This window comes from Prionailurus viverrinus, chromosome D2 (genome assembly GCF_022837055.1).
Source record: "Prionailurus viverrinus isolate Anna chromosome D2, UM_Priviv_1.0, whole genome shotgun sequence".
Lineage (NCBI taxonomy): Eukaryota > Metazoa > Chordata > Mammalia > Carnivora > Felidae > Prionailurus > Prionailurus viverrinus.
Window position 1 is genome coordinate 60,095,289 of NC_062571.1, and position 22,800 is coordinate 60,118,088.

A 22,800-nucleotide genomic window follows, 5' to 3' on the forward strand; every position below is an offset into this window, starting at 1 on the left:
AATAAATAAAAATGTGATTTCTCAAATTCTAATATGCACAGGCATCAACTTGCTGAAATGCAGATTTTGACTTGATAGGTGTGGAGTGGGACCTGAGAGATGCTGCGTTTCTCACAGGTTCTCAGATAGATGGCAGTGCTTCTGGTCCAGGGACCATAATTTCAGTAGCTAGGACCTAGCAGTTGTTTATATTTTATATCAAAGCAACAGGAACAGTGAAGGTTAATTAAGAAAAGTAATCTCTGTATTTTGTATTTTAACTCTTTTGCTGTAGTTGCCCTTCATAAGATACGCATGCTCTGTTAGAGAAGAAACCTTTGAGAAATCTTAAGCTCATGAATGTTTTGTTGTTGTTGTTTCGGTTTCTAATCGCGAAAGATTTTAGGCTGGCCATCTTTGCTAATGTGGAATTAAAACAAAAGAATTTAATACCAAAACTTTTATATTAGTCAGCCTAACATTTTACTTAATCTTCTCAAATGTGATTCTCCACATAGGTGTTGGTGAGGAAAACATCTTGCTTTTATTTTATACTTTTTTTAATTTAAAGTTAGACCACAAAATGTGAAAATTGATTATCATAAATTTTCAGAGAAACATACAATATAAAGATGTTACTGCTTTTTTTATCAAAAGCCTGTTTGATGGTTAGTTTTATAAGGATTAATTCATAATCTGACTTCACTTTGTCCTGTTTCCCCCCCCCCCCCCCTTCCCTTTTCTAGGGGCAGCTTCATGACTTCTGGGTACCAGATTCTTAACAGGAGTTGAAGCAGCAAAAATATGAACCAAGAGAAATTCAATAAGAGTTTTTCCTAGAGGAGTAGAAAGAATACTACAAACTCCAGTGGAATGCTTAGAAAATGCGCTGCAGTGTGCCACTTGAATGTCTAGTATGAAGCTGGTAATGAAGAAATTGCCATTTCTGAAGCAGATATGAAACGTGATCTGCTTAATTTTAAGGCAACTGGCCTTTTAAAAAGAGCAGAATCCTATAACAAGAGGGGAGGGGTCGAAGCAGCTAATAGTTGCATGTCGAATCTGCCCCTGTTAACTGCTCTTGTTAAATTGTAAGCCAGTTATCCTTTTTTTTTTTTTTTTTTTTTTTTTTTTGGATTGTATTTATGGCACTTGGATAATCACAGGAAATATGTAGGAAAGGGTTTGGACCAACTTGAGCAGTTGGACATGGAAATCAAGACCAAGTTCCAGTTGAGTTTAATTTTCTCTTGGTTATTTTAGGACTCAAAAAGAAATCTTAGAACTGAGTTTAATAACAAAAAGGATAAATCTTTTCTGTAACTCCTATAAACCACAGGGAGATTTCAATCCATACATTTTCCTTCACTATTCAAGATTATAAATCTGTTAGGTTTTTAAAATACATTTAAAGAGTTGAGAAACAGAAATTTGGTATAGTGTTAGATCCTCCTTAAGGGGAAGAAGTTAAGCTATAAAATAGTATCTCCGTTTTTATGCCAAAACATTCATATGCCGTTTGTTTTGGATTCCTTTTAAGTGTATATATATTTTTTAAATACTGGTTAAATCTTAGATCCTTGTCTAAATCTTAGAATTCTGGCCCTTGGTTAGCCATATTACAGAAGTCTATATTATAGAAGCTTAACGATCTGGACAAGTTTCCAAAAACCTTACTTTCATGAGTATATAAGCTTGGTAGAGACCTGGATGGAGTTTATTCTTTGGAATATTGCACACGTTGTGTGTGCTTGTATTTTAAAGTTGTTGCACTTGAAAACCACAGCTGCTCTAAATTCTTAAACACTGGAAAGCCATCCTTTGGTTTAAATGGTGGAGGGTTAGTAGAAGTGCACATGCTGATCTTAGCCCAAGGGCCCTTTGAAGCCTTTGGTAGTAATAGACTCTTACTAGCTAACTGAAAAATTCTTTTGTTGATTGTCCTTTTAGGACGGTTTGTTTCTTGAATGAAAATGCCAACTTTTTTCTTTCAATGTTGACTTGGATGACACTGCTTTCCTGAGCATTCTCATGTCTCCAGTTGTGGTGGGGGAAGGACGATGGAGAGGAAGGGAATTGAACTGCGCGTTTATGATTTGAGAGGGGAGAAAATAAATTTTGACAAAATAGCTTTCTACCTCTAAATTGAGGCTTAGGAGAAAAAAGCATTTTATCTTAAATTCATCATTTACAATAGTATAAATAACTTTTGAGCCCATGTCAGGCATTGAGCAGTTAGAGATTTTATAGGGAAGACTTAGTAAATCCAGTTCCCAAGAACCCCAGCTGAATGAGGCTCCAAGAGTCAGACCAACAAAAGTTTTATTCTGTGTTGAGTTTACTGGTAAGAATATTATTATCTTGATACTACCTCTCAAGGGTATTATTAGAAAATGCCACTTATGGTTAATGAGATAGATACAAAGAGTTCTATTTGACAGAAGCTTGAAACTCTGGCATCTATCTGCCCAACAATGGGGGCTTTCACTCTTTGTAATTTAATACTTTGTAGATACATTATTTGTGTGTAATTTTATAAGTGTTCATATTTTTCTCATTTTGCATTGTGTAAAGTGTACAAAATCTCAAAGTATAAAATACTGCTTATATTGCTTGTAATTACAGTGTGTAAATATTTTCTAATCGTGTACATTGACGGGGGGACAAGTGGGTTATTCAGGTTTTTTTTTAAGTGACCCTTTTGTATTGCAGTTTCAACAGATAACTGCTCATCAAATTTAAAACCACTTTGATACATTTTTATTTAGCAGTTCCAATAAGAAAAGTCTCTATTTTTAATTGCCTTTCTTCATTAGAGAAAAAGACTTCATCTGTCCCTTTAAAAATGGCCAGACATCGGTTTGGGCCCTTGTATTTATGACTCTGGTTAGATATCTCCATCTCCAGGTCATACTCCAGTCAGTATTTGCATTGGGTTCTCATAAAAATCCTGTGATTCTCTTCTAGCACAAGTAGCCCATGACTTTTCTCCCAAATCAAGGATTATCCTTCTCCCTCTTGAGTCCCCATGTTTTGTCTCCCTCCTGCTGTTGTTGCCCAGCGAATGGGATGGTAGCGGGGGAGAAGATGTTCATTGCACAGAGAATGTCAGGCCACTTTTGGGACTTGGCAAACAAAGCTTGCACTGAGTGGTGGTGTGTTTGGCAATATTACTGTGCCAAAAATAATCTTGTCTAATTTTCTGGATATGTATGTCAAACTTATTACCCTTCTTGCAAGCTAAAAATTAAGGTACTTGTAAGTGTTTATGCTTTCGTGTGTAACTGCCTTTTCTAAACTGTTTTTCTCATTATCAGAAAATAATAATTCTATTCGTTATATCATGTTAAGTGAAGAGGCTCTCTGTGCACAAAACGCATCTATGTAGCAGTAAAGTAACAGCATTTGTACATTTCCTATCTCCTGATGGCAGTGGTGCCTTTGTCACCTTTCAGAAGGTTGGCGTTTGGCTTTGTTTTGCAGTACAAATAATAGCTTGCTTTTGACTTCACAAAAATCTCCCCAGATGTAAAAGAGAGATAAAGATGTGTTGTCATCCAGGCTCAGTTAGAGCATTTGCATTTTTATTTCTATCAAAACAAGTATAGTGGGTGGGGACTGGCCAGTAATAATGTGTGGAGTCTTTAAACCAAGGGTAATTTTTAAATTTAAAAATAAAAAATTTAAGAGGTGACCCATTAACAAGTGACTGAGTTGGAAAATTAGGGAAGGGACTGTCCTGGTTTGTCTCTAAGGAGGCAAGATTAGGGTACCGGTGGCTGGGCATGTAGAGCATGAACCGTGGTTGTTATTTCTTACTCATTAACAGTGTTGGTGCACCTCATTATCTGTGCATTTGTTTTCCCTGGGCAGTCCTGTCAGTGAGTTAATCCACCAGCTCTTAGGCAGTTCAAAAGTAAATGCAGATTTCTTTTCCTCTTTCCTTTTTTTTTTTAAAGATTTTTTTACTACATCTTGTTTAAAGTCCCATGAATGTATGTGTGTGTTATTAAAAATGCTTTTTCTCAGTTTGAACATGTGTTTGGTAATATTTGTTTGGGAGTGGGGAATGGTGAAGTCTCTGGAATGTGCTGTTTCTTCCCCTGCCCCATCCCCTAGTTTTTAAACTGAATTTTTTTCCCCTCTTGCTTTGGATTCTTCGGTCTGTCTTTTAGCTTGATGTCTCCTATTTCTGGAAAACATAAAGCTATAGCAGCACACAGTTCACTTTTACATAACCCATATAATAATCTGCTGCATACTTGGCAGTCAGCAATTCAGTAATCTCATTCTTCCATTACCCCATTCACTAGGTTCATCAACAACTATTGCGTACCTGCTACATGCTAGGCACTCTTGAGGATTCAGTGGTGAACAACACAGAGCTCTCCTGACTCTTACCTTTCTGGTATCCAGGTGAAAATACTTTGGTGCTCAGCAAAGTGGACCGGAAAGGAATACCATTGGCCTGGCTCCCTTGTTCTAGAGCCCAGGGCAAAGAAAGGAGAAGCCATACAATGCAGAGGCAGGGCTCGGGACCACCTCCAACCTGCCATGCAGATACGGTTGTGGGTATGCCAGCTGAGGGGAGACACAGGTTGACGACAACTCACAGGAGAAACTGTTAATGAGCTTATAGAAGGGTTACCAGAGGCCTCAGTTTCCAGAACCATACCAGTATTTCTGTCTTCTGACAGGCTGGTTTGGAGGAGACCACTTGTGAGCATTTTAGAGGTGGGGGGAGTGACAGGTGGAAGCATAGGTGCTGCCTGAAGTACAGAGAGACAGGCAGTACAGCCTTGTGCAAGTTAAGAGCCTTGACCTTGACCTTAGTCCTGACCTCAGATCCCAGACTGACCATGCCAAACCCTTGATCTTTGTCAAGTTACTTAACTTGTCAGAACCTTCATTTCTTCACCTGTTAAAAGGAATAATAATGATGTCTATCTCAGAACTTGTGAGGATTAAGTGAACTAATCCATGAAAAGTTCTTAGCAAGGTGCCTGCCATATATGCTAAGTGTTATTATTTAGCTCCAATTCAAAGCTCTTCTCAAATGACAGCTAAAATTGAACTTAAGGCACTTGGTGGGAGCGGGGGTACAGTTCACTGACATCTAAGCAAACCAGATATTAAAATTGTAGTGTGGGTGTGCTCTATGCCTTCTGACAGCTTCAGAGGCTTCTCTGTCCAGCTCTGTCTCTACTGGTTAAAAAAGAATATATATATATATATATATATATATATATATATATATATATATATATGTAAGTTTGTGACGTTTTTTAGGACTCAGCATGCTAATACTGAGAAGGGGTGGTGGTTGGTGATTTTCCAGCATTTGTGGACATGTCCTGACACTCCCTTTTCCTTGCTAACCATTCCCCAGGCCGGAGTCAAGAGAGGGCAAACCAGAAGGCCCAGCTTTGGGTCTGACTCCAAGACGACTGGCTGGGAGGAAAACTTAACAGGCAAAACAGGCTTCTGAGGCACAGTGGAACAGTGAGACTACAGCATTGGTGCCCTGGTGACAGTTCCTACCGAAGAAGCACCTCAGCTATACATATGGCCAAAGTAAAGATCACACCACCCAAAGGGAGAGTGCTGGGCAAACCAGAGGTGGAGATGGCAAAGCAGGAACAGAAATGCTGCCACAGTGAACAGGAAGCAGGACAACTTGACTAGGCCAGAGTTCTTTGCCTCAGGGAACCTCTGCTCAAGTTTCAGGAGTTCATACCTACCCCCTTCACCTAGGATCCCTGCTACAGTGAGTAACTGCTCTGTGCGAAGCCTGGAGCAAACACTGGTGTGTAGGTGGCTGAGGACAACAGCCACTTTCTTACAGCAGAGTTGGGGAGAATAGTCTAGCAAAAACAAAAGCACGTTTTATGTTCCGTGCTTGTGAAGTACAACAGAAGGTTTTCAGATGGGGTCCTCTCACAGCCACCCTGTGAAGCAGCTGGGGTTAGTGACTTTAAGGATGACTAACGACCTGCTCAAAGAATGCCCTGCCTGTGTCCCAGGACACAGATCCATGGCTAGATTAGGGTTCGTTTCTTGCTTTGATTTTGAGTCGCCTCCACTGTCGGTATTCCCCTCATTCATATTTTATCAGCTTGATTGCAGAGAAGAGCATGGTGCATCAAAGGGGCTTCTCATAGAAAGTTCCATTAATTGTCATGACATCTGATCGTTTCATTAGGTTCAGAGATTGAAGTGGAAGGACAGCAGAGAGAAATGGATTGTGATCTAAATCTATATTATCAGAGATACACTGCTCAACTACTGTCTTGCAAGCGCCATGCTGGAACTCCGCATTGTAATTTACACATTTTGTTCATTTGGAATGTGTGAGGTTCTGAGTCTGCCATCGTACGCCTTGGAGGAGAAAGGCTTGCCTCACAGTGTAGGCAAGTGGGATGCTAAACTTGCCACCACATCACTACAGCTGCACAGGTACCTGAAGTCAGCGCTGTGAGTTCTGTGAGAACATGAGCTGCGTCTCTTAGCCCACTGGGCCCCTGCAGTTTCATTTGTCTCCTGTCTGGTATGATGGGGCTAGCAGCCTTCCTGCCTTCCCTCCACTGTCACCCCCAACCCACTTGCCCACAGGACTGCAGATTTATTTTTCTTAGCCATGGCTTTCCTGGACTTCCCAGCGTGGACTTCCTTAATCTATCAGGATTTTCTTCTGTGGTCTTTCTGGTACTATTTGCTGACTTTTCCCTTCTAGTTCCCACTAGGAGCCCTCCCATCTCATCACATCAAACTCACTTTTCTCTTTCACACCCATTCCCTTCTGCCTACTCCTCCAGTATACATCTGTGCATGTTTCTGCCTTTGGTAATTCCCCTTCAGGTTTGCCCTGTATCTCTCTTCTCAGGTTTTTCCGGTACAGATTCTCCTCTCTGTAAACACAACAGTGAATTTCAAGGCCAGTTACTTAACCTCTTAGAGCCCGTTTTTCCATCTATAAAATGGGGCTATTAATCCCTCAGGACAGAATGAGGGTACAGTGTTTTTAAATGAAGCCTGATAGTCTTTGTAAGTGTGTGTGTGTACGCTTTACCATATGCATTTCTCTCAGCTGCCTCCCTCTCCGCATACACACACATCCTATTTAGAGTGCTGGGGAAGTGGAAGTGTAGCGTGGGCCCTGCTGTCTAGCGATCTGGAGTCACACACAGCAGCCCAGACTACAAGACTGTATATGATGAAGTGCCAAACTAGCTTTGGGGGATATTCAGGAAAGAGGGGTGACATGTCTTTCCCAGGGTCCCTTCAGTTCAATAATGACAAGAGCCACTTGAATCTTGTTCACCTTCTCTCAAGCCAGTGTTCATCTGCCTGTTCCCTGACCCCCTGCCTCTCCAGAGCTCAGACACCCAGGTACCTGCAAGGGTCAGTTACCTATGTCCCTGTGGCCTTCATCATTTAAGTCCTGCTCTTGGGCCCATTGCAATACTGGCATAAATGATGGAGGGAGGAGCAGGCCAGGTCATGGCTAGAGCTCCGGTTTGATTCAAACCCTAGAGGGGTCTTAAACAGGCCCTGAGGCAGAGGCATGGCCTGAGTTGCAGGGAAACCGCAGCACCAAGTGTTGCATGGGAGGACCATCATGGTTGAGTCTGAGGAGTTGGGGAGTTGATTCTGAGGGGGGCTTCCTAGATCGCTGCAGGGTGAGGTGGTTGAGCCTAGGAGGGACAGAATGTCTAATTGCCTATGAGGAGAGTTCACTGGAAGATCTGGAGTAAGAATGATGTTCACCATGAGCTGGAAGGGAAGGAAGGCAGTTATCCGAGTGACCCAGTCCCTGAGGAGGTGAACCCCGTTACTAAAAGGTTTGGTTGAATGGACAGGTACAAACGGTTGTGGCTTATTCAGAAAAACAGCATTTTCTGTGTGAATTTCTTGCCAAGCTGTTACTTCATCCTTCCAAGCCCAACTCCTTTCACCCACTCACAGTCAAGCTGAAGGACCAGGCAGCCGGAGGCTGTGAAGCTGGGAATCCAGACCCAGTTCTATGTTCAGAGCTGCCCCCAAGGCTTGGCCTCCACCTACCCTGGCCCTCAGCACCCTGGGCAGAGAGCCCAAGAGCATAGCAGGAACGCAAGAAGTGAGGTCCATATTAGAAGACTGGTCAGAGGGCCCTCGGAAAGTTAAGCCCCCAGAGAACAGGTTTGCAAGTCCCCAGCAGTAGGCAAGTCAGAGGGGTCCTGGGGTTAGAGGGGAGGCAAGGTGGGCCAGAAGCCCATGGAGAGAGCGCAGGGGTGGTGAGGCCACCACCAGGGGGCGATACTGGTGCTGCTGCCCTTGAGGGTGGAGGACGCCAGATGCCCGGAGGCCGTATGAGCCTTGGCCTCAAACCTTTATCGTGTAGGGTGGGGGGCGCGAAAGAAGAGAGCGGCGCCCTTCCCTGCACCCCACCCTGTCGGCCCCGCCTCCCTGGCCCCGCCTTCCAGCCCCCGCCCCACCCCCGGCTCCGCCTCCACCCCCCGCCCCGCCTCCGGCCGCAGCCCCTTCCTCCCGCAGCTGGTGCTGTGGGGCCGCGGAGCAGCGCGTCGCCGTCTCTATGGCCGGGGATCCAAGCGCAAAGGTGAGAGAGGCAGGGAGCGCGGGCGGCGGCGGGGCCTGGGCCGGGGGGCGGAGGCCAGGCCAGGCCTTCCCCACATCCATTCCACCCTCCAAGCTGGGCCAGGCCTTTCTCACCGTCAAGTCCCGGGTCCTGCTATAAAGGCGCTGGAGGGGCGCGGGCCAGGCCTCCTGCCGTGCAGGGCGCAGACCCGCCACCGCGGAGTCGGGGACCGGCGCGGGGCGGGGACCCGCGTGGCGAACAGTGTTCCCCGGGATCTGGGTCACGTCTCCTGGCGTCCGGCGGGATCGAAGGAGAGCTTGTCCTCGAGCTGCAGCAGTAGAGACAGAGGTTAGATCTGAGGAGAGGGAAGACCCTCATACTGTCCAGGATGATGGAAGGAGAGGGTAGCGGGGGAAGGGCTCTCAGGCCAGAAGAGACGGCCATCCTACTGGGCCGAGGGGAATGCCGCCTACACTAAGCAGGTGGACGTCTGGGATGAAGGTCGAGAGCCTGCTGATCCAACATCGATCCTGTTTTGGGGGGGAGGGGGTGCCTCCGTTCCTCAGTTTCTTGAGCCCTAGGATCTAATACTCGGAAGGTGATCAGAGTTCAGGGGGCTGGCCCTAGGGAGGAACCCAAACTGTGGAACTGGGGGTGGAGTGTGGGGTGTAGACTGGAGACCTTGAAGCCTTGTCGCCACTGGGGGAGGGAGGGCAGCCGCTCCGCCCCCCATTTAGCCCCGCCCTCCCTCCCAACAGGTTAAATGGAGGCTGAGAGCCCCTGCCCAACTCCCATATCTAGAACGGCAGCATACAGGGGAGTGGAGCGGTGCTAAGTTCCATTCCATCTTTCTTTTGCTAAAGCGAGGGGCCTCCTTCCGTCTAGGTTAGGTACCCCTTCCTTTGCAGAGAAGCCCGTTGCATTTGAACATCTGAGGTCAGATGCCTCCCTACATCACCACACACACACACACACACACACACACACACACACACACACACACATTTGGAATCTGGCCTTAAAATTGGGACTTTGAGGAAGGGAGGTAATGCTGCTCTGCACCTCAGTGGACACTGGCAGCCTCCAACCCTGCAGTGAGAACTGGACCCCTGTTTGAACATATGCTGCCTCTGCACACATGTAATTTGTGTGTCTGAGCACTGTGTGAACATACATGTACTTGACCCTTCTGTTAACATGAACATGCCTGACCTACTGTATCGGTGGGTTTGTGTGCATGTCCCTACACATATGTATGTGCACGACCTTTCTGTGAATAGGTGTACAATCCTTCATATGCACACGTGTGGATTTATAACCCTCCTTAACTTCTGAGGCTGTGCGATCTGCTGAATGAACGGATGAGAATATGTGAATAGAGCCTTATTTGTCAATGTGTATGAACGCATCTGGCAGGCCCTTTATATGAGCATATGTGTGCACAAACCTCCCTGTGAATGTATGTGTGCATGACTCTCCTATGAGTACATTTGTTCACAGCCCTTCTGTGAACATGTGTGTATGTGCACCTATTGTGTGCACATCACCCCCTTCTGGACATGTGTGACTTCTGCCATGAACCACACTCTGAGTGGTTTCTCTAACCTGGAGTGTGTTCCTCCTGCCCAGTCCTAGAGCCTGATACCTCACAGCCGTAGGGCTCCCTCTCCACCCCCCACCCCACTTCTGCACTAAGCAAATAGGAGGCCCCAAAGGTAAACAGGTGTGCCTCCACAGTGAGGGGTGGGGCATGGGCAGTTTGCCTGGGGCCTCGTGCTGCCCAGCCCCCAGATGAGGAGCTGACGCCCTCTAGTCTACACTCTTCTCTACACTCATACTATATTCTCCCCCTCTGGGCTCTGACCACTACAGTGCTGACCTTTACCTCTTGAATAAATGCTCCAAATTCCTGTTTTCCCTCTGGCCGGATCCTAGTCCTTCCCCTCGCCTCAAGGCCACATAGTTAATATTTGACCTGGAAAGGAGGGGAGAGGCCAGTGGCCCTTGTGGCTGTGTCTGTGGGTGTCTGATGAGATTGGGTGGGTCAGGCTTCCTCCACACCCAGCCCAGTCCAGGAAGCCTTCAAGAGCCACCTCAGAGATCAGGCCTATTACAGGGGTCAGGGGAGATCTGCCACCTACTTCCACCCCATCCCCACATGACTTGAGAGAGAGTCCAGGTGTGGAATAGTCTCCAGGGTAAGCCAGGGGAGGTGGCCAAGAGCTCCCATCACTCACCATTTCCATGTTGCTTTTATCTCAACTGGCCTTGCACACTAGAGCATCCTGCATAGACATTACACCTGTGCAGTGCAGCCAGGGGGCCCCAGATACCCGCCCCCCACCATGTCTATGAATGCCTATTTGCAGGTAGGGACACGTGTGGATGCCTAGCCAGAGAGTGCAGTACAGACTCGCATGGGCAGAGTAGAGATGTGCACCCCCTCGGAGAGGAATGCTGAGGAGGAGAAGTGTCTAATTAAAGAGAGATTCCAGAGGGAGCTCTCGGGCCAGGGAAAAGAAAAAACAAAGGGAAAACAGGACAAAATCAACAAAGGCCCATTAAATGTCTCTGCCAAGCTTTCTTGCATAAGGCACCCCCGCAGGCAGCAGGGGCAGCTGCTGCCCCAAGTTTGGTCCCATTGTTGGGAGGAGAAGGCATTCTCTCTGAAAACGGAGCTCCACCCGAGACGGAGGCCTAACTTGGCCTCTGAGTTGGCCAGAGGAGGGTGGATACTTTGGGTTCGGGTTGGGAGGAGTCTAGGGTCTTGTAAGGAGGGCAAGTTCTACCCAACTTGCATCAGAGCAGAGAAGTGGACAGAGCGACAGTGAGCCAATCCTGACGTAGGAGTTCTGTGGTCCCTCCCACCAGTGCCCCCTGAAGTCTGGGGGTAATGCCATCTACCTTCCACACACACACAGATAAAAGAGCTTTTCTACCCTGTTTTTTTTTCTTTAGAAAACGGACCTCAGAGAACCAGAACTAGTCCTGCTGTCGGGGCAGGGTGACCCCATCAGTGACCTACGACCCCCTTATGACCCCACAACTCCTTCCCACCATGGAGTTTGTATTTAATGCAGAAAAGCAGTGTGTGATCCATCCCTCCCTCTGACCTCTAACCTGGGATTCCATGGCCACACAACCCTGTGATTCCATGTCCCCTCGATTCCAGGACCCTCCCTGGCCCCATGACCCCTGACCTTCCAAGTGACCTCCCTGGACCTTGACCCCTGTGACTATTCTTGCCATCATACCCTGTGACTGTGGCCCTGGCTCCCCTTGGGGGTCTTACTGGTCTGGGCCTCCCCAGAAAAATGTGGGGAAGGCTCTGGCCCCTCTTCCTGAGCTTCCTCACAGCATCTGCAGTCCCTGGACCCTCACTGCGGAGACCATCCAGAGAACTAGATGCCATCCCACGGATGACCATCCCCTATGAAGGTTAGATGCCCCCCGCCCCTGCCAAATTTGAAACGCAGCAGGAGCCAGGTCTGGGAGTGGGGAGGACACCCCAGGGCTGGGCTTACGACTCCCACTCTCCCCAAGAGCTCTCCAGGACCCGGCACTTCAAGGGCCAAGCCCAGAACTACTCAACGCTGCTGCTGGAGGAGTCTTCAGCAAGACTGCTGGTTGGAGCCCGAGGTGCCCTCTTCTCTCTCAATGCCCGTGACATAGGAGATGGGGCTCACAAAGAGGTTAGCCCTTAGAACCTGGAACACCCAGAGGATCTCCGGCTTTATCCACCTCCCTGGGACCTCGATTTCCTGGAAGCCTCGCCAGCCTTCCATAGCCCCCTGGTCAGATAGCATGGCCCTTCCTAAACCACGTCTCCCTTACCATCCAATGCTCCTCCTGAAACCTACCTGTACCCCAGTTTCCCCTGTTCCCTGCAGTCCTATACCTGGTCCCACAGATAATGGTGAAAGGGAAGGCTCCTGGGGTCAACACATCAGCCCATTCCCTTTCCCTGTCTCCAGATCCACTGGGAGGCCTCCCCAGAGATGCAAAGCAAATGCCATCAAAAAGGGAAAAACAACCAGGTATGTGGTCTGTCCTTTCCCCAGCTCCTTTCCTTCTCTTCAGTTGGGGATGTCAAGGTTGGTGGGGACACAGATGGAGAGGTATGGATCAGCCAGTCAGTTGCAGCAACCACAGCAAACACGTGAGTGTAGCCAGAGTGGTGGGCCCTAGGTGCAGCACTTCTAATCCAAACAGCTGGTCACCTACCAGCTTGGCCTATAGTGGCATCTGAATCTCTTCTGGGCTCCTGAGTAAGAATCATGATAGAAATAAGTAATCTCTAGTAAATGCTGACTTAGCCATTATCTCTCCTAATTCTAAAATAACCCTATGAAATAGTATTATCCTCCATTTTACAGATGAGACAAATGAGGTTTAGTCAAGGACTAGCTCAAATACCCAGTATTCCATGGAGGGCTGTTAGCGAATTGCCAGTTCTTTCAAGCTAAAGAACAGGGTGTCTGCAGGGGTTCCATGTCTGGCTATGTAACAGATCCATCTGGAGAACTTTTTAGAAATACGCATTCCCAGGGGTGCCTGGCTGGCTCAGTCAGTAGAGCATGCAACTCTTGATCTCAGGGTGATGAGTTCAAATCCCACATTGGGCATAGAGCCCAATGAAAGAAGAAGCCCAAAAAGAAAGAAAAAAAAAACTATATCCCCTGGCCCAGGGGTTCTGATTCAGTGGGTCTGGGGTGGTGTCGGGATAGGTGTGTTTAACGAGGCACCGCTAAGAGATTTCATCAAAAGTGCTGCTGGAGCAGCATGGGTAGGAAGTGGGGCTGGTGAAGCAAGTGGAACCCAGTCACAGAGCACTGCAAATGCCCAGCTAGAGGTATGGGTTTTATTCTGTGACAGTGGGCACCCTCACCATTTGGTACTTTAGAGACTCTCAGACTTTAGTGTGCACAAGAATCACCTGGGTATGTTATAAATGCAGGTGCTAACTCAGTCAGTCTGGGGAAGGGGCCCAAGATTCTGCAATTCTAACAAGCTTCCAGAGGAAGCTGATACTGTTGCTCCCCAAGCCACACTTTGGGTAGCAAGGCTTCAGGAAGACAATTCCCAAAACATGTTCTGAGAAACATTAATTTTCAAAAGGGGGGTTTAATGGTCAGATGAGTTTGGGAAATGCTGTATGCTTAATGCCACAGTGCACAGCAACATCCCTAAGGCCCTGAGAAGTCCCCTGGCAAGGCAGGTTTTAGCCATGGTTTCCAACTTATTTGACCACAGAATTCCTCCCTCATCCCACCTTATTTTTTTGTTTGTTTATTTATTTAAGTTTATTTTGAGAGAGAGTGTGTGTGCATGAATGGGGGGGGGGGGGCAAGCAGAGGGTGAGGGAGAGAATCCCACACAGGCTCCTCATGGGGCTTGATCCCACAAACCATGAGTTCATGCCCTGAGCCGAAATCAAGAGTCAGACACTTAACTTACTGAGCCACCCAGGTGCTCTCCTTCCCACCCCCCCCCCACTTTTTTTTTTTTTAGTGTTTATTTATTTTTGAGAGAGAAAGAGACAGAGCATGAGTGGGGAGGGGCAGAGAGAGAGGGAGACACAGAATCCAAAGCAGGCTCCAGGCTCCGAGCTGTCAGCACAGAGCCCAATGCGGGGCTCGAATTCACAAACTGTGAAATCGTGACCTGAGCCGAAGTTGGACGCTTAACCGACTGAGCCACCCAGGGACCCCGACCTTTTTTAATGTAAACATCTTGGGGAAACACTACTAGAGTAATACTAATCCAGGCCCAGGCACTAGATGGATTAAAATGGAGTAAGTCTATGGGACACCTGGGTGGCTCAGTTGATTAAGCATCTGACTCAGTTCGTGATCTCGTGGTTCGTGAGTTTGAGTCCTGCAAGGAGCCTGCTTGGGATTATCTCTCTGCCTCTCCCCTGCCCTCTCTCTATCTCTCCCTCAAAATAAATAAAAATAAACTTAAAAAAAATCCTTCTAAAAAAAAATCATAAAATAAAATAGTGAGTCTGGAGGCAGGAAAGGCAGTGAAGGTTGGGGGCATCATGGGGGTCAGAGGAGGAAGGCATGAGCAGGCTAGTGGAGAGAAGGGACCCGGGGAGGCAATGGGATGAGACAAAAAGGCCTGCATGGATTCAAACCCTGGGTAACAAGCAGGAGGAGGAATCATGAACAAGGCAAACAAGTGGGGGGGGGGGGCTTAGCTTGAGGCATTTAATGGGCAGAGAAGAGCAGTGTGGCTGGAGCAGGTGAGGGAGGGGAGGAAGGCGCAGAGCCCTACCATGCAGGGCCGGAAGTGGTAGGCTATGTTCAGGACTCTAGTGGGCCACTGAAGGTTTTTTAAATACAGCAGTGACATGATCTGGTTTACATGTTTAAAATATGCCTTGGAAAGTGGGTTGCCAGAGGGTGCTAATCGGTAGAATATCTCTGGAAGGAAACCAGACAATGGTAAGAGCAGTCCCCTTTGAAAGCAACAGGGATAAAAGGAGACGCTCTGTTTACAACCTATCCCTTTGTACCTTCTGAATTTTACACTGTGTACATGCATTCCTCACTCACAGAATAAACAAGTAGCTTTTACAGAGTGGCGGAGGCTTGGGAGAACTGACAGGCAGTCTCTACAGTTGTCCAGGGAAGAGGCAACAGTGGTGACATGGACTAGGGTGGTGGAGGTGGAGGGGGAAGTGGACCACGTCAGGAGACATGACGACAAAGAATCTCAAGGAAGGACTGAACATGGGGGTGAGGGAGTGGGAAGCAGCAAGGATGACTCCTGGAATCGACTAATAAGATGGATGGATGAAGTGAGGTGGGAAAGACTGGATGAACAGGTTTAGGAGGGAAGATGCAGGTTAGGGAGGAGGGAATGAGCTAGCTATTGGGTGGAGAGAGGGCAGAGCCTGGGGATACATTTGGTAGTGTCCCCCTACAGGGGGTGTGGGAGCTCCAGGACTAGGGGACACTGCTGAGAAGGAGATGTGAGAGAAGTATCTCAGGGTGGTGGGAGCCCTGGGGGCCCCCGAACTGGGGGTGCGGAGGGCTGCAGGCCATGCAGAAGCTGGCAAAATGTGTCAGGTAATCCTGACAGTGAGATAGAAGACTGAAGAGGGGTCAATGCCGCTGGGAAGCCCAAGGACAGTGGGTTCCAGGGAGTAGTCTGTGTTCCGGGCAGTGAGCAGGCCCACTGGGAACTCAGAACTGTGTCGGGTGGGTGGGGGCAAGAGCCGAACTACAATGCTGGATTAACAGAAAAGGCCTCTAAGCAGGCTGGGGGCTCACAGCCCTCTCCCACCTCCCCCCCAGACGGAGTGCTTCAACCACGTGCGATTCCTTCAGCGACTCAATGCCACCCACTTCTATGCATGCGGGACTCACGCCTTCCAGCCTCTCTGTGCAGCCATTGTGAGTAGGTCTGCCCCAGCCCAGCCCTTATTGCTGCTCCCTGGCTCTGGACCAGTCTGAGCTTGGGCCATGACCCCTGCCTGTCCTCGAGACCACTGACTTCTGGCCTCGTAATCCTCCAGGATGCTGAGGCCTTCACCTTGCCAACAAGCTTTGAGGAGGGGAAGGAGAAGTGTCCTTATGACCCAGCCCGTGGCTTCACAGGCCTCATCATCGGTGAGCATGCGCTCCTCCCCACCCTGGCCCCTTATCCATCAGCGTGCTCTTTGGAGGACACGGACCTCATTGCTAGGACTTGCCACTGATATGTGTTATGTGCCTTATTGTATGTGACATGTCTGTCACATGTGGCATGCCTGTGCTCCAGATGGAGGCCTCTACACAGCCACACGGTATGAATTCCGGAGCATCCCTGACATCCGCCGAAGCCGCCACCCGCACTCCTTGAGGACTGAGGAGGCTCCGATGCACTGGCTCAATGGTTAGGAGGATGAGGCACAGGATGTTGGGGGGCAGGGGACTATTCATCTTTACTCCCTTGGGCAGTTGACATCCCATCCCCAAATTCCCAGGTGAGCCTGTCTATTCCTGAGTGTGGTTGAGTGAGGGGTAGTGGAGGGGATCCCCATCCTGTCTCAGGGGCCACTTGAACTGCCCAACCTGCAGATGCTGAGTTTGTGTTCTCCGTCCTGGTACGGGAGAGTGAGGCCAGTACGGTGGGCGATGACGACAAGGTTTACTACTTCTTCACGGAGCGGGCCACTGACGAGGGCCCCAGCAGCTTCACTCAGAGCCGCAACAGCCACCGTGTGGCCCGTGTGGCCCGTGTGTGCAAGGTGAGTGGCACCAAGTTTGGCCCAAGAGTGTACAAGTGGAACCTCTGACGCTGACCCTGTGCCCTACCTCCCCAGGGAGACCTAGGAGGAAAGAAGATCTTGCAGAAGAAGTGGACCTCCTTCTTAAAGGCGCGTCTAGTCTGCCACATTCCACAGTATGAGATGCTACGTGGTGTCTGCAGCCTGGACACGGACACCTCAGCACGCACACACTTCTATGCGGCCTTCACGCTGACCACACAGTGGTCAGTGCAGGGACAGTGGGGACACAAGGAACTGGGGACAGCCTGAGGCCTGGAGCAGAGGTCAACGAGGAGAAATAGGATCCCTTGTGGGGAGGCTGGTTGCAGAGAGAGAATTCCAGGCACATCCAGCTAGCCTGGAGCCAGAGGCCACAGTGGCCTCCTGACCCTTAGGAGAGGCCCTGAGGCCGAGAGCTGGGGTTGGCCAGGGTTAACAGTGAGCTCCAGGCTGGGGCAGGTGGCAGGCTCCACCCAGTGTGGCTCAGGCCCCTCCCCTATGTCCCTTCCTAGGAAGACCCTAGAGGCCTCAGCCATCTGCCGCTACGACCTGGCCGAGGTGCAGGCTGTCTTCGCAGGTCCCTACATGGAATACCAGGACGGTGCCCGGCGCTGGGGCCGCTATGAGGGTGGGGTGCCGGAGCCCCGGCCCGGCTCAGTGAGTGCCCAGGCCTGGGGTCAGTGCTGAGTAGACAGAACCCCAGGGAGGGGCAGGAGGGCCTAGCCTTGGCGGGGGGGGGGGGGGGGGGGGGGGGGGAGGGGGAGGGCACACAAGCAGTAGATTCCTGAGGTTCACTGCCTCTGCCCCCCACCCCAGTGCATCACAGATTCATTGCGCACTCGCGGCTACAACTCATCCCAGGATTTGCCATCCCTCGTCTTGGACTTCGTGAAGTTGCACCCACTAATGGCTCGGCCCGTGGTGCCCACACGAGGACGGCCCCTGCTGCTCAAGCGCAGTGTGCGCTATACACACCTCACAGGGACGCCTGTCACCACGCCTGCCGGACCCACCTATGACCTGCTCTTTCTGGGCACAGGTACTTTTGACCCCTGGCCTGGGCCCTTTGGTAACTGCTGACCTGGGTCCTTGATCCTCGTTGACCGCTCATCCCCTGAATGACTTTTGATCACAAAACCCTGGTGACCAATGATGTTGATTCTTCAATGAACACTCACTACTGACCCCCAGTGACCACTGGCTCTTGGTACCTGTGGATTCCTGTCACCAACCACAGTGATATTTGACCCTGATCACTAATGTTTCTGGACCCAACAATTCCTGCCATGACAAGCCCAGAGTTCCCAGCCAGGGAACTGTTCCCAGTCCTGAGTAACTGTTACCGGCTGAATCCTTGTCCCTGACGTCCTGGCTCCCAAGCTACTCCCATTAGGCTATTGCAGGGGGCTGAAAACAGATTCCATTTCTGGGTTCTGACCCTCTGCCCTTTCCATACCAGCTGATGGCTGGATCCACAAGGCCGTGGTGCTGGGTTCTGGGATGCACATTATCGAAGAGACACAAGTGTTCAAGGAGCCCCAGTCTGTGGAAAATCTGGTCATCTCTCCAATGCAGGTAGCCTCTGACCCATTACTTGCCAGAATAGGGGGAGGGAGTGGGTGGCTGGGCAGTGGCCGTGTGTGTCTGTAGGTGGGAGCTGGGGGTGTTGCCAACCAGCTTTCCTCTCCGGCTCCCAGCACAGCCTTTACGTGGGGGCCCCTAGTGGTGTCATCCAGCTACCACTGTCGAGCTGCTCCCGCTACCGCTCCTGCTATGACTGCATCCTGGCCCGGGACCCCTACTGTGGCTGGGACCCCAGCACCCATTCCTGCATCATAACCAACAGGTCCCAGGGTAGCAGGTAAGAGGTGGTAGGGGTGTGAGGGTCCCGTGTGAACAGGGGATCAGGGCCTGAGGGGAGGAGGCGGGCCTGCTAGCTGGAGGGGGAGTGGGGGGCGGTTGTTGGCAACAGCATCATTGACTTCTACTGGGGAAACTAAAGCTCAGTTCCCCTGTTCGTGAGTTTAGGACAGCACTGATACAGGACATAGAGAGAGGAAACCGAGGCTGTGAAGGCAACAAGGACACAGGTAAGTGACAGGCATGGATGTGTGTAGGCCCGGCTGCATAGCCTGTCCTCTACGTTTACTGTCATTTGCCTGTGCGTGTACGTATCTGAATGGTTGTGTCTGTGTGCTTTCAGCGAGGATGTTCCAGCACAGTGTGGCACAGAGTAAGTGCTCCACAGACATCTGCTGCCCTAAAGGATTATAAATGAGGAGAAAGGCTCATGACATAAAAGTTCTTTTTGTCACACCTGAGCTTATAGCCAAGTGTGTGCTGGCGGGGGCGGGAGGGGGGGCAATTAAATGATCACACAAGTAATTCTTTCCATTGGTTTTTGCTACAAAAGGAATACTTACAACTATAACAAGGATTTGAAGGACAATGAATACTCCCCTGAGGAAGATCAGATGACTGAGCTGATACCTAAAGGAGGAGTGGAAGTTAATAGTCATACTAACATGTACTGAGTACTTACTCTGTGCCAGGCGCTGACCAAACACGTACACACACGATCTCTTTTATGCTCACAGCATTGCTAGGAGAGAGGTGCCACGATCCCCATCCCTATGAGGGGCAATCTCTCTGAGGTACAGGGAGAGTAAGTACACTGCCCAAAGTTAATAAGCTATTAAGTAGTGGGGTCAGAATTCAAACCTGACCCCAAACAGTCTGACTGGAGTTTGTGCTTTTCATTACTTCTGTGCTCTTTCCCCCTGGCCAACCAGCGGAGGGCACGGAGAGGGGGGGTGACATCCAAGCAGAGGGGCAGCAGGCCGATGAGCTTGGGGTGTTTGCCAAGAGGCTGGAGAAGTGGGCAGGGACCATGTTGAGGCGGGGAAGTGGCACAATCAGTGTGGTGCTTTTAAAAGGTTACCCCACTCCTGCATGGAGAATAAATTACATGGGGGCCAGAGTGGGCCAGCAGCTGGGGAAGGAGAGAAGTGAACAGGGCTGAGATGGATTCTGGAAGCAGAATCCTGGTGAGAATTAGACACGAAGGTGAAGGAGAGAGAGAGGCAAGGGGACTCCCCGGTTTCTGACTTAAGCAGCTGAGTAGCTACTGGTGCCATTCACTGTGACAATTCAAGGAAAAGACCTGGTGTAGTTTGGGACGGAGGCTTTGGCCTTAGTTCCTGTGCCATGTTCAAGAGACCTCCCGTGGAGATGCCCTGTGTGTGGAAGATGTTCAGGTCTGTCGATCAGGGAAGAACTCTGTGCTAGAGATTGAGCTTACAAATCATTGGCAGATAGCAGGCACTGAAACCACTGAGACGGGCCAATGCAAACCTTAAACGGGAACACAAACGCAGGAGACCTCATTCCGTTGTCACCATGATTCCAGATTTGCGCTTGGTGCTAGGGACTAACAGTGAACCACCTGACCTGCCATCTCCAGCGCCCTCCCTCAGACAGACAACACTGACCACTCCTCTCACCGCCCCCCTCCCCACCTACAGGGCCACCACCACCACTGAGAACCCGCTCTGTCCTCCGAGGTGACGATGTTCTCCTGCCCTGTGACCAGCCATCCAACCTGGCCCGGGCCTTGTGGCTGCTCAATGGGAGCATGGGCCTGAATGACGGACAGCATGGCTACCGCGTGGGCGTGGATGGGCTGCTGGTGACAAACATACAGCCTGAGCACAGTGGCAACTATGGCTGCTATGCTGAGGAGAATGGCCTCCGCACCCTGCTGGCCTCCTACAGCCTCACAGTCCGGCCAGCCACTCCTGCCCCAGCTCCACAAGCCCCTGCCGTGCCCGGGGCACAGCTGGCACCTGACGTGAGGCTACTGTATGTGCTAGCCATCGCTGCGCTTGGCGGCCTCTGCCTCATCCTGGCTTCCTCCCTCCTCTATGTGGCCTGTCTTCAGGGAGGCAGACGAGGGCGTCGAAGGAAATACTCTCTGGGTCGGGCTGGCCGGGCAGGGGGCTCTGCTGTGCAGCTGCAGACAGTTTCAGGCCAATGTCCTGGAGAGGAAGACGAGGGTGATGATGGGGAGGGGGCTGGGGGCCTGGAAGGTGGCTGCCTCCAGATCATCCCTGGGGAGGGAGCCCCAGCCCCACCGCCTCCGCCGCCCCCACCGCCACCGGCCGAGCTGACCAACGGGCTGGTGGCCCTACCCAGCCGGCTGCGCAGGATGAACGGCAACAGCTACGTGCTCCTGAGGCAGAGCAACAACGGAGTGCCAGCAGGGCCCTGCTCATTTGCTGAGGAGCTCAGCCGCATCCTGGAGAAGAGGAAACACACACAGCTTGTAGAGCACCTGGACGAGAGCTCTGTCTGAGCCCAGCCTCCTAGGACAAATGCTCTTCCAAGCCAGCCTGTCTGCCCCAGGCTGGGCTGCTGCTTCCCCAACACAGCCACTCTACCTTCACCTCCCTCCCCCCAACTCCAGGCCCTTCTCCCAACTTTGTGATGTCCCTGTAGGGCTGGCAGAGTCAGGCCCAGCCAAAGTCCCCTCCTCAGTCTCCACAGACCCATCTGTGAGCAGCCCAGGCCCACCGGTGCTCCTCAGAGGTGGGTACTCCCCCAGGACGTGGAATTCTGTAGACCCAGCCCCAGTTCCTATTCCCTTACCCCAATCACTTGGGAGGAGAGGATGCCATCTTCCTGCCCCATTTGTCTGTTCAAATCCTTCCTCTTTCTCCCAGGCAGGGCTCTGCAGGTCCAGATGACCTCAAGGTCACCACCCTCTGCGTGGCCCTATGTGCTGGATGGTCCCGAAACCAGACAAGACCTCTGCCAGCCACCAGAGCCACCTGAGCCCTGCATGCATTCACGTGTGCACACGGATGAATGTCTATCAGCTGGGCTGCAGGGCCCCCACCCCCATCTCCTGGAACACTGTGTTTCATCTCTCCTGGACTTTGGGTACCCTTCCAACGGCCATATCCCATCCTATCTAGGTTTCTCCCCTAGTCCCAGCCCCATGTGGTGACCTCTTTGGCAAAAGCTTGGGGACAGGCCAGTCTGGGGAGGTAAGACTGTCATTCCCCTCTTCTTCCTTAACGTGCAGCCCTCTTTGGTCAACCTCCTCACCCCCTTGGTCACTCTCAAGAGTGACAGACAGAGCCCCAGGCATGTCCCTTCACACACACGTGCTTACATTTCCACTTGCATTTCTGAGCCTCCCTTTGCTGCCTCGGACCTGTATCTGTTGGGTTTGGTCCATGGACATTTCAGAGGGAGAGCCCTCTCCCATTCAGCTGTCCTCTCAGACATTTCCCTAGGACGGGTGACCAACACTGCAATGAGCCAGCCTCCCTTTTGGGGACCAAGCATTTGCTACCCCCAGACCAGAGCAGGGGGAGGAGATCTGATGTCTCACCTGGCACATGAAGCCCGTTCTTGGAACTATGCAAAGGGCAGAGGCTGGGAGTTTGGATGCTTGGCTCCCATCCCTGTCCTACCTCACCGGGGCACTTTCAGGGTCCAGGGGCCTCTGAAGTCTCCAGGCCCATATGGGACAATCAAATCCTGACTGAGCTCCCCCATTCCCCTTGGGTGAGGATGACTGTTATTTTTGTAGCTGAGAACGTGGAATCCCACGGGTTTTTACTGCCCTTCACCCAACTTCTCCCACCTCCACCCCACAATGAATGTATTTATTGTGAGAACGGCTACACTTCTTTAGGAATGCCCCCACTCACCACCAAGGTGGGCAGAACAGGCATGTGACAGAGTGGGGAGCCTGGGCTCAGCTCCTCCCCCTCCTGTTGGTTAATAAATACCCTCTTTCCCCACAGCCATGTGTGGTCCGCTTGGTCTAGACTGGCCTTCCCCTGGTCACCAGGGGGCAGGCTTCTGATTCTATGGAAATGGTGCTGCAGGGTTGGCTCTGCTCCCCATAAAACCATTTGCAGGGGAAACTGGGATCCTCAGGTTCCATCTGACTGCCCTGGGTGGATACACAGGC

The 22,800-nt window shown here is 50.6% G+C and overlaps 2 protein-coding genes across 9 annotated transcripts in view; both read left to right on the forward strand.

Annotated features, from left to right (window-relative positions):
• SLF2 (SMC5-SMC6 complex localization factor 2) overlaps positions 1 to 4,014 on the forward strand; it is a 45,744-nt gene extending 41,730 nt beyond the window's left edge. For both annotated transcript variants that reach the window (XM_047825142.1, XM_047825143.1), the window contains exon 20: positions 726 to 4,014. In XM_047825142.1, the coding sequence (XP_047681098.1) occupies positions 726 to 761 (36 nt within the window). In that variant the 3' untranslated portion in view covers positions 762 to 4,014. The remainder of the gene's footprint in view (positions 1 to 725) is intronic.
• Positions 4,015 to 4,445: 431 nt separating this feature from the next.
• On the forward strand, positions 4,446 to 22,629 carry SEMA4G (semaphorin 4G). Of its 7 annotated transcripts, none has more exons than XR_007145258.1 (19): positions 4,446 to 4,551; positions 5,369 to 5,746; positions 6,182 to 6,435; positions 7,945 to 8,575; positions 11,513 to 11,992; positions 12,098 to 12,246; positions 12,529 to 12,591; positions 15,859 to 15,957; positions 16,080 to 16,173; positions 16,325 to 16,438; positions 16,624 to 16,793; positions 16,869 to 17,038; positions 17,327 to 17,471; positions 17,631 to 17,853; positions 18,274 to 18,389; positions 18,512 to 18,675; positions 18,843 to 18,904; positions 20,339 to 21,401; positions 21,536 to 22,629. XR_007145258.1 is itself a non-coding variant. In XM_047824744.1 (18 exons), exons 5-18 carry the CDS (start codon positions 11,869 to 11,871, stop codon positions 21,166 to 21,168), a joined length of 2,523 nt encoding a protein of 840 aa, XP_047680700.1. In that variant the 5' UTR covers positions 4,446 to 4,551; positions 5,369 to 5,746; positions 6,182 to 6,435; positions 7,945 to 8,575; positions 11,513 to 11,868; the 3' UTR covers positions 21,169 to 22,629. The 7 variants fall into 7 exon arrangements, 1 of the variants encoding a protein (XP_047680700.1); XR_007145262.1 differs by having other exon boundaries at positions 21,540 to 22,629; XR_007145261.1 differs by lacking the exon at positions 7,945 to 8,575.
• The last annotated feature ends 171 nt before the right edge of the window (positions 22,630 to 22,800 follow it).

Bases quoted from the DNA above. Each gene is read 5' to 3' on its own strand.
- SEMA4G (XM_047824744.1), top strand. From the start codon at position 11,869: ATGTGGGGAAGGCTCTGGCCCCTCTTCCTGAGCTTCCTCACAGCATCT. The intron at 18,676-18,842 runs GTAAGAGGTGGT...TCGTGAGTTTAG, and splicing joins AACAGGTCCCAGGGTAGCAG to GACAGCACTGATACAGGACA. The intron at 18,905-20,338 runs GTAAGTGACAGG...CCCCACCTACAG, and splicing joins TGAAGGCAACAAGGACACAG to GGCCACCACCACCACTGAGA.